The following is an 11369-nucleotide window of genomic DNA, read 5'->3' on the forward strand; positions in this document are numbered from 1 at the left end:
AGTTGTGGCATGCGGGTTTTCTCTATTTTGGTGCACAGGCTCCAGGGCCCGTGGGCTCTGTAGTTTGCGGCATGTGGGCTCTTGTTGAGGCGCCGAGCTCAGTAGTTGTGGCACGCAGGATTAGTTGCCCCGCGGCATATGGGATCTTAGTTCCTTGACCAGGGATCAAACCTGCGTCCCCCGCATTGTAAGGCAGTTTCTTTATCACTGGACCACGGGGAAAGTCCCCCCACTGTTTTATAAGAAGCTTCACAAATGCAGTTAGAGACGTTCAGACAGATATACACTGTACTTTCTTACCTACCGTCTCCCCTTTTCAATTAGGCTAATTTCACAACCTCACTGAAATGCCAGAGCACATCAGATAACTTTTGAAGAAGCCATAAAGTGTAATACTGTATTGATTAACCATTTCTTCTTTTACCTGTTTTTGGAGGGGGTGGTTTAATTTGTGCCTGAAATAAATAGTACATGTTGCAAAATATGTGGCATGTGGGATCTTCCCAGACCGGGGCACGAACCCGTGTCCCCTGCATCGGCAGGCGGACTCTCAACCACTGCGCCACCAGGGAAGCCCTAGTATCTTTTTAAGAGTAAAGAAGCAGTTATCTTTCCCTAAAAAGATAGTAGCGTATTAAGTTGTTTATTGAATAATTTTCAAAACCATCTAAGAAAACGTTTTGTTTGTTTTTAGGACACAAGATGATGAAACAGCCCAGCCCAAAGAAGTCCAGCAGAAGCAGGGCTCAGCCCACCAGGAATGGTTTACCAAATATTTTTCTTTCTAAACTGATCCTTAAACTGATCATAAAGTGGACATTTGAAACACATTTCTTTTGAAGCATCTGATTGAAGGAATGAACTAAAAAGCCAACCAAATAACTTGCTTGTAATATGATTTACATACATAGCTAAAACAAATTCTTGCATTAACATTTCATACTGTTTCATTGTGACATTAAGATAAAACAAGCCAATGTTATCAGAAAGTGCCCATAGGGAAATATTATTGTTACTGATGACCTACCCATGGTATTTCTAGTGTCCATAAGACTGCAATCCGCATTGTGGAATATCAGACTTTGTGATTTCCATGGTCTACTTTTAAAGTGGTTTCATTTTCCTAGGACACTGGTCACCTTCACCTGAAAAGTGTTTCTATGTAAATGATATAATTCCAAAATACACATGTAACCTCAATAGGTAGAGGAATAAAACAAAGCTCAAAATAACCAGGAAAGCCAATTTTAAAAAACCAAAGAAAACAAAACTACTAGGAATGGACTATAGCAGACCTTGGCACACTTGGATCAAATATTTTGACTTCCTAGGTCCAGGACATGAAGAAGATTACAGAGGGCATAACAGCTACCTCAAAGGGGCTTTTTGAAGTTTAAGCAAAATATGGGTAATGATACTAATCGTGAATTGGAATTAAGCCTTGCCAGGATTTTTCTGTGACTAACTGAGCCTCACCCCATCATACATCTCAACTTCAATGACTGTAGCATCAACTTGGTCATCTGTGATGGTTTCTAGATTATTCTTTGAAGTGAAAGATCTACTGAACCTCTAGTCTTGCCTCATGGTGCATTGCTTCCCCATTGCATGGATGCTCAGCAGATTAAAGGGAACTGGGAATGGCCATTCACAATGCTGACCTCGCTGTTAGTCCACGCTGAGCTGTCTGACCCTCTGATGGAGCGGTGCAATTTGACAAGAGCCAGTACAACTTTTAGTGGTCAAAATATGTTCTCAATCCTTTGGTGCTGGCCCAGCAAGTGGCCCATAAACAGTTGTCTCTTCTATGCACCATCAAATCTTTGCTCTTTGAATAAAACTTTATAAACAACTGGGCAATAAAAATGGTTGTGATTTGTATTAATTTTCCAAAGAAAGGTGAAATTAGATGAAGGCTGAACTTGGAAATAGGAAGCTCACATTAACCTCAGTCAGATCATCAATAAAACGTTGCTGCGGTGCTTTGTGACCGCCTAGAGGAGTGGGATAGGGAGGGTGGGAGACGCAAGAGGGAAGAGATATGGGGATATATGTATATGTATAGCTGATTCACTTTGTTATAAAGCAGAAACTAACACACCATTGTAAAGCAATTATACTCCAATACAGATGTTAAAAATAATTAGAATAAAATAAAAAAATAAAACGTAGCTGCTCACGCACTTATGTCATTTTGAGAGAAATGCAATTACAACTCAGACTCACAATTTAAAAGTAAATTTACTACCTAATCAAAACATATGGCCCAATAACATAAATTTTTAAATATCACTGCTCCTACCCTCCCCCAAAAGTAAATGAACACTACACAAAATATAAACTCACCCCAAATAAAAGTCAACATTAAGGGGGCTTCCCTGGTGGCGCAGTGGTTGACAGTCTGCCTGCCGATGCAGGGGACACGGGTTCGTGCCCCAGTCCAGGAAGATTCCACATGCCGCGGAGCGGCTGGGCCCGTGGGCCATGGCCGCTAAGCCTGCGCGTCCGGAGCCTGTGCTCCGCAACGGGAGAGGCCACAACAGTGAGAGGTCCGTGCACCCCCAAAAAAAAAAAAGGTCAACATTAAGGATACTGCTGGATTCCTATAGCACTAGTTACTGCAGTACAGTAACAGTTATTACACTAACCTACGATATTATAATCCTCTTCCAACCTATTTACAAAATATCCTCTTCTGAGGTTCTGGAAGTGTTACATCGTTGCATTAGACTCCTCTTCTTTAGGTAGTTCAGTCTTGAAAAACAGCAAATTTACTTATTTTTATATGCTGCCACTGATGGGTAAATTATCATAAAAGGCCTACAATCAAAATCCTCATCCTTTGATATGCAGATCAGATCATACAAGCTTTTCCCCTCAGATCATACAAAATAATCTAAAACTGGAAACAGAGAGACACTCATACAAAAATAAAAACCAGCAAAAAACAAAAACATAAAAAGGAATCTGTAAACGGCATCGTATTAACAGTCTTAAATTTTGCTAAAGACAATACACTTGGTTTACCAAAGCAATAAGCATTTTATAAAGTACTCCAGAAATAACGCTTATAAAAATAGGGGGAAAATTTTAGATGAGAGCGCAAAACTAAATCATCTCACTCTCTGGCAAAGAGTTCTCCCAAAATGTCATGTCTACAAGAAGTGATGTTTGGCAAAACTGTGTCTGGGCTGACTCAGCCACCAGCTCACGTTCAGGTGGCTTTTCCTCAGGTTTGCTTCATCGGTGCAGGGATATTTGCAGATGCCTGCTCGAGGTAGGCCAGGGAACCCTGAGGGATGTCGGCTGGCTTTTTGTGCTGCATGTTGATGTCCTCCAGCACCTGCTGCCAATGTCTCAGTTTTGTTAAGTGCTTCTGGACCAGAGCATCCTTTCGCTGTAATTCGTTCCTCAGTTCTGAGACATCCTACAAACGAAAGCAATGAAGTCAGAGTAAACTCACAAAACATGAACACAGTTTCTGATTAGTTAAGAGCACTAAGAAGTAAATTCAAAACAGAACCAACGGAACCACAGTAGGCTGATTACTCTGCTTGGCTGCATACTTTGAATAACCCAGAACAATTCTTCTCATGAAAGATGCCTGCTTAACAGTTTTTATTTTTAATTCATGTTCTTTTAGTAAGTAATACACACATTACAAAATTCCAAAGTACCAAAGGACAGCCAAAAAGAAGTCAGTCTCTTTCCCATCCTGGTCTCCAGGCACTCAGTATATCTCTATCCAAAGGCTACTGTGAGAAGAATCTAAAACACTGAGAATCTGAAACATATGTTAACTGTTTTAAAAGAATCCACAGCCACTGTTCTATCATTTCAGATTATTAAGTGTTAAAATCTCATTTTCAAGAGCTTTTTAATGAGTAACAGTATTAAAATCCTATATTAAGACCTGGCCTTGAACACACCTAGACTGTCACTCAGGTATTCAAATCAGGAAATGATCTGATATGGTGAATTGTAAGAATATCATCTTCTTACCATTCACCTTCCCAACAGCTGGTAGCAAAGAATAAAATGAACATTTTGACTAATTGCTCAGCTTGTGGGAGGAGTTATTTTAAAAACTGCTAAAAAAAATAATCATCCCAATTTTAGTGTTTCCCACTGGGGGCATCACTGTGTTTTGGGCAGGAAGATTCTTCCCTCTTCCACACTGCAGGGGGCAGGCCCTGGCCCTACCCACTAAATGCCATTAATGACAACCTCAACAGACTTCCAAATACCCTGGTTTCAAACAACTAAGATAAATGAAATCCTGAGTTTCAAGAAGCCTGGGACAGAACATTTACTTTTTGGTTCCTTGAACAAAATTGCCTAGAGCCCTTCCTGTGTGTAAGGCACCAGGGACACACATATCAGTTCCTGTTCAAAATGAGCTTATCATCTACATTAATGGCTTTTCAACCTTTCAAGCAGAACCTTTTCTTTTTTTTCTTAAAAGAAAATTCTTCCATAAAAGCCAGTGTATGAAATGAGTAAAAGCCGACAGCTGCTGTGTTTGAAGCACCGCTTTCCACCTCTGACCCCCAGGTCCAGGTTGTCATGAACACTGACAACCAACATTTTACATTCAAGCTATGAAGCCCCACTATAACTAATGGGCAAATGGAGCATCTCATTTAAAGCATAAATGGAATTTTGACAACATTTGCTCTTCCTTAAACTTAGGGAGAGAACTCAGCTTGTACCTCTTTGATAACTTGCTCTGGTTTCTGGACAGATAACTGCAATCTTTTTTGTAGGAAAAAACATTCTGTCTGTCTCGCAATATCTAGAAATTTCTGGATACACTGATCAACACCTTAAAAAAAAAAAGACCAAAGTATTAAATTAAGGAAAACACTAGACACATATATCTCTCATAAATCAACAGTTGGAATATCAAAACAGCACCTTCTTGTAGATGTAATCGGGGATTTTAATCCTGCTCACAGCAATATTACTGACCTCAACCCCCTATGTGTTAAGCAACATTAACTAGCAGATAATCTGTGCTTTTACCAGGTGAATAAGAAACCAAACTACAACGCAAAAGTTCTTCTGAAGAAAGACAATCCAGAGAGCCAACAATTAACATCATGATTTCCAGTTAAAATGAAACATTTAAAACACAGTACAAAGAAATCAGAAGTACCTCTCTCGGGACAGAACTTGGGTGAAGAAGGGGAAGCAAAAAACTTAGTTCTTTATTTTTTTAAAAAGACACAGAGGATTTCTTTTTAAATTTACTTATTTATCTTTGGCTGTGTTGGGTCTTCGTTGCACGCAGGCTTTCTCTAGTTGCAGCGAGCAGGGGCTACTGTTTGTTGCGGTGTGCAGGCTTCTCATTGTGGTGGCTTCTCTTGCTGCGGAGCACGGGCTCTAGGCGCACGGGCTCAGTAGTTGTGGCTTGTGGGCTCTAGAGCGCAGGCTCAGTAGTTGTGGTGCACAGGCTTAGCTGCTCCGCTGCATGTGGGATCTTCCCGGAACAGGGCTCGAACCCGTGTCCCCTGCATTGGCAGGCAGATCCTTAACCACTGCACCACCAGGGAAGCCCAACTTAGTTCTTTAAAAAGCAGTACACACTATTGGTCTTCTTTGTCTTGGTACCAATATGAAAAGCTCATTCATTACAAATGGCTTATTATGAGTGACATAAGATGTCAATAAACTGAACAAAGAACCAGCAGTATATAGAGATTACAAAAATCTTATTCCCTGGAAAAGTTCTCTTAGGATACAAGCGGGACTGAAACACATCAAGTGTAAAATCAGCAATGAGGGAATTCTTACCAGTTCGAATTTCTTCCTGATCTGTACCATTGACATAATCCTGACTCACCAGAGAAGCAAAACAAGCCTGTGTGATCAAAACATATTACAAAAGAAAAAAATGTCATTCACACATCAAGAATCTTACTTTAGAGTAAGAAATAACTTCTCTTGATGGAAAACGAAGGCTGAGCCGAGTCTCGCGAGAAGACTACGTGGGTGATCCAGGTAGCACCTCTCCCCATCCTTTTCACTTGGCTAATTCCCAATGCCCGCCTGGGTTTCATGTTTTCTGGGAAGCCTTCCTTGACAGCCATGCCCAGATGTGCTCTCAGAGTATCCCGGGTTTCTTCTATCAGAGCACTGATCCCACAGCACAGCAGCTGCCTGCTATTTATCTGTTTTTTCCACTGCACAGTCATGAGCTCCTTGAAGGCAGGAACTGTTTTCTGTGTATTCTTAGCACCCAGGACAGGTCCTGACACATAACAGGATCCTTCACTCTTTCACAAATATTCATCAAGCACTTGCTATCTGCTACCACTGGATTAGCACTACAGATACAGTGAGAGGAGAGGAGGGCAAAACAGGTGTTCTCTGACTTCACGGAGCCTGATGTAGTGTGCCACAAAGAGCAGCAAGGCAGGGTCGATGCGGAAGTGACGTGTGAGCTGGGGGAGGAACCTGGAAGTCCAAAGAGAAAACGAACAACACAAGCAGAAGGTCTCTTGTGGCCAGAGTACGAAGAGATGGGTCTGGAGCAGAAACATGAACATGCAGAGCTAGGAAGACCACAGCACCTCACAGCCACAGGTACCCACTAAAGGGTTTTAAGCATTAGAGTGCTGGTGGTCAGCTGCGGACTTCTTTCTACAGGGCCAGTGTTTCAGCAAGAGCTCATGATGAGAGCCACCTCCCCTCTCAGAGCTAGATGCTGCTCTAAAAGTTTTCTTTATGGTTTAGCCCCACCCCAAAGGCGTCTCATCCTCCTCCCAGACGGAAGAGATTTCTGTTCTTTAAATCTGTTGTCTCCAAACTTTTGAATGTACACCCCACCAGCAAAGCATTTTGTCCATGCAGCCCCAATAACACGTTCATTCACAAACTATGTTTATCAACTACTCTGCTATTATATACAGTATAAAAGTCACACGACTAGGATTTAAAATGTAGAAAAGGTAATTCCAGTTACAAGTTATTTTATTTCCACACGTTAATGGCTCATCTTCCACTTTAGAGACCACAGGAAGCCATCTTATTTCTAAGCACTTATTTTGTACCTCTCCTTTGTCTGCTATCACTCTCCATCTTCTTTGGTACAGGGTTAATGCTTGAGCAGAACTCAGAGTTTGGGTCACCTCTGCCTCTCTCCTCACCCCCCAGCTTTCCTCCTCCTTCCTCGGCCCTGAGTACCAACTTCCCCACAGTAACTTTTTTTTTTTTTTTTTTTTTTTTGCGGTACGCGGACCTCTCACTGCTGTGGCCTCTCCCGCCGCGGAGCACAGGCTGCAAACGTGCAGGCCCAGCGGCCACGGCCCACGGGTCCAGCCGCTCCGCGGCATGCGGGACCCTCCCGGACCGGGGCACGAACCCGTGTTCCCCGCACCGGCAGGCGGACTCCCAACCACTGCGCCACCAGGGAAGCCCCGCCCACAGTAACTTTTAAATAACTCCCAGCTCCAAAAGTCCCACTACTTTAGGACCGTTTAAGGGTGGAGCCCAACGGAAAGGATACAGGACATAGAGGTGGACGCTGCAGTCCGGAGAGGATGAGCACGTACTAAACACGCAGGGACGCGGGAAAGGATACTCAGGGATGGAACCAAGGATGGGGTGGGACGGGAACAACCCACTGAAAACCTAGAAGAGTCCCACGGTTGGGGGTAGACAAACTTCAAGTCCACGTGGCTCCAGAAATGTCAAGTTTAGGCATCTCTGCCAGCCAACTAGAGGAGAATTCCGGCCACCATTCAATGTGAAGACTAATGCAAGAAACTTTACGTGCAGGTATCGCCGAAAGAGAGAAGCTGCGCGCGCGCAGCATACGCTTCAGAAAAGAATGGAGGCTGGGAACAGAGACGCCCACGTCTTATCTTACCTCGAACGATGACTCCAACTCGTCCACCAAGGTACTGTTAGAAGTCCTCGGGACGCCTGGTGTGGCCTGAAGAAGCGAAGCCTGGGCCAAGAGGCCCGGCGGGGGTGGCGGCGGTCCCGGTGGCTGCCCGGAGAACATGCCTCCTAGCGGAGCCGCCATTTCTAAAATGGCGGCTAAGAGTCTCACTGCGCCTGCGCGGGACCTGGGGGCCGCGGGTCACGTGATGTGGATGGTCACGTGATGCTGTTGAGTGCACGTTGGCGTCTGTTGGACGCCCAGTATACCTATTGTTTGGTGCTTCGTGCCTTCTTTCCGTCACGCAGGCAAGCTGGCTTTTACTTTTTCTTTTTTAACTTGAGAATTGAAGGCTTTGATAGGGTTTAACACAGTTGTGTGAAGAGGAGAATCAGTAACTACGGTGGGGCGAGCCCTCTGGCGGAGTCAGGATATTCCTGTACCAGCCCCGCCTTTGCTCTCAACTCTTGAAATGACTTTGGCCCAGTTGCTTTCTCTGGGCTGGGTTTACCTGTTGGTAGAAGGGAGGTGCTCATTCATCCCACAAACATTTATTGAGAGCGCACTGTGTGCCAATTACTAATCCAGTCACTGTAGCGGGAATAAAGAGGAAACATGTCCCCTAAATTTTCCTTTGGAAGATACAGGTAACAAAACCGACTTAACATTGTTGAGGCTCCCTGTCTTATGTGCTGGGAGCTATTTGCTTTAGATATTTATGGTTACATCAAAGAAAGTCACTATGCTAATCTTTTTTTAAAAACATTTGCTTATTCAACTTTTCAGAAGCTAAATATTTTTTCATTATAATTAACTTTACAGTTATCATCCAGCATATCTGTTGAGGCTTCCATGTCCCAGGCTCTATTTACTGATCTGAGGGTTATAGCAATCACCCCAAGTTTCTGCCCTTGGAGAGTTTACCATTGTTTTGTGGGAGAGAGATCAATAAACATGTACATATATAGAGAGAAATCATGTAGAGATAAGTGCCAAGAAGGAAAATAAAGCCCAGTAAGGGGATGACTAATGTTGGATTTTATTTAGGTTTTTTTTGGCTGCATTGGGTCTTCATTGCTGCATGCGGGTGTTCTCTAGTTGTGGTCAGCGGAGGCCGCTCTTCGTTGTGGTGCAGGGGCTTCTCATTGCAGTGGCTTCTCTTGTTGCGGAGCGTGGGGTCTAGGGTGCGCAAGCTCAGTAGCTGTGGCGCACGGATGGGCTTAGTTGCTCCGTGGCATGTGGGATCTTCCTGGACCAGGGATCAAACCCGTATCCCCTGCGTTGGCAGGCGGATTCTTAAGCACTGCGCCACCAGGGAAGTCCCAAGTGATGGTTTTAGATGGGTGATTGGAGAAGGCCTCTCAGGAGATCTGCACTGGAGTGACTAGAGTAAAGTTTAATTAGAAAAGTTTTCTAGACGGGGGGGGGGGGGGGGGCCTTGAAGAAGGAAACTGCCTGGCATATTTAAGGAGCTACAGAGAGGCCAGCAGGGCCAGAGTGAGTGAGGCAGGCAGAAGTAGAGAAAAAACAGAGGCTTCCCATTGCCAGTCAGGTCTCAGATCAAAAGTCACCTTCCCAGCGTCAGTCTGATTGGACCCACACTCCCAGCCATTTCACCCTGTTTAATTTTCTTTACAGCACTTGAACACTTACCTGAAATTATCTTGTTCATTTTTCTTCTTCACTAAGTTGCCTTGCAGACATGCACACACGCACACAACACGCGAACTGGAAAACAAGATCTATGCGATCAGGGCCTGCCTGTCTTGTTCACCTGTATTCCCAACACCCAGAACTGTGCCTGGCATAAAATAGACATAATAAATATTTAATTGAACAAAAATAGAATGCCATGAGGGAACTCAGTGTACTCCAGCAGTTCTCAAACGTTTTTGGACTCCTTTACACTCCTAAAAAATAATTGAGGACTCCAAATGTTTTTGTTTATGTGAGGTATGTTGGGCAATATTTACCTATTAATTAAAAATAATAGGTAAATATTAAAACAGAATTTAAAAAATATATTCATGTAAAAATAAGCCGATTATGTTAACATAAATAATATTTTAATTAAAAATGTAACTATTGTATACAATGAAAAATAGAGGAGTGGAACCATTTTACATTTTACTCCTGGGTTTCCAATGCCCATAGGGCTGCTTGAATTCTGGATTCTTACTTCAGCTATCTTTTAACACTACTGTATTCTAAACCGCTGCTTTGGATTTGCTGCTCTCTGAAGCCACGGCTCTCTCAAGCCCTGCCTTGTCCTTAGTGATTTATATGCAGATTATACCACCAGTCTCTGGAACATCATTCTAAGGGTCCACCAAGGTTTTGTGAGTACCTGGTAGCCAGATGCACCAGCAGTGGCAACTAAATTTCATCTCAACCAGATTAGATAAGCACAAGAATCTAGGACTACAACCATGCCTTTTGTATCTCACACTCTAGTAAACACAAGAGTTCTATTGTTCTTTTACTTATAAAAAAGCCTTTGATAGAAAGGTCAAATCCCTATTTGGTCTTCTGAGAATCACACAGAAGACATCTAAATGTTTTTAGTTTCCTTTCACAAGCCGGTAATTCCACCTCTCCGTTTCCATCTTCCCTGCTGAAGTAGCTTCTGGATATAGATACCCAGAGGAACCTGTGTTTACACACTATTCCTTCCTGATTTTAATTAATTCAAATTCATGTTATTTATTAACATGGATATGCATGTCCATTGTCATTCCCTCTCTAAAAGCCAGTTTAGACACATAATATCCATTTACATGTCAAGTTTTTAAAATATTAAATGTTAAAAATAACTCCAATTAAAAAGAACTGTCAAACTTTGTCAAAGTCTTAAAAAAAAAATAGATCCTATTTGTGGGTAATTTGATTCACCCAATACAAATGTAGCAGAAATTTAACCCCAGGGCTTCCCTGGTGGCGCAGTGGTTAAGAATCCACCTGCCAATGCAGGGGACACGGGTTCGAGCCCTGGTCCGGAAAGATCCCACATGCTGTGGAGCAACTAAGCCTGCACCACAACTATTGAGCCTGAGCTCTTGAGCCCGCGCGCCACAACTACTGAAGTTTGCACACGCAGAGCCCGTGCTCAAGAGAAGACCCAGCTCGCTGCAATTAGAGAAAGCCCGCGCACAGCAACGAAGACCCAACACAGCCCAAAAAATAAGTTTATAAAATATAATAAAAATAAAAATACTTAAAAAAAAAAATTTAAACCCAGGCAGTCTGCCTCCAGAGCTGGCATTCTTAATTGTTCCACTGCAATGCTTTCTTTCAGTTTAGGGACTTGAATGGATGTGGAATTTATTTGGAAATACTGAAAGAAGACCATAAAAGGGACTGTAAACTATTTGCTTACCACCTGGAACTAAAACCAATCAAAATTCCACTTGTGCAGATTTAGAAGGAAGCTCTAGGACTTCCCTGGTGGCGCAATGGTTAAGAATCCGCCTGCCAAGGCAGG

The 11369-nt window shown here is 43.0% G+C and overlaps 2 protein-coding genes across 2 annotated transcripts in view; one reads left to right on the forward strand and one right to left on the reverse strand.

Moving 5' to 3' along the window:
* Window positions 1–2575, forward strand: part of FAM184B (family with sequence similarity 184 member B) — a 111542-nt gene extending 108967 nt beyond the window's left edge. Inside the window, exon 18 of the mRNA XM_029235746.1 lies at window positions 695–2575. Coding sequence (XP_029091579.1) covers window positions 695–788 — 94 coding nt within the window. The 3' untranslated portion in view covers window positions 789–2575. The remainder of the gene's footprint in view (window positions 1–694) is intronic.
* Window positions 2223–8033, reverse strand: MED28 (mediator complex subunit 28). The gene is given in 5 exon segments (XM_029235747.1): window positions 2223–3274; window positions 3277–3427; window positions 4713–4825; window positions 5797–5863; window positions 7874–8033. Coding segments are annotated over 5 exon segments (609 nt in total). The 5' UTR covers window position 8033; the 3' UTR covers window positions 2223–3155.
* Between the last annotated feature and the right edge of the window lie 3336 nt (window positions 8034–11369).

This window comes from Monodon monoceros, unplaced genomic scaffold (genome assembly GCF_005190385.1).
Source record: "Monodon monoceros isolate NGI ecotype Baffin Bay Population unplaced genomic scaffold, NGI_Narwhal_1 Super_Scaffold_20, whole genome shotgun sequence".
Classification (NCBI taxonomy): Eukaryota; Metazoa; Chordata; class Mammalia; order Artiodactyla; family Monodontidae; genus Monodon; species Monodon monoceros.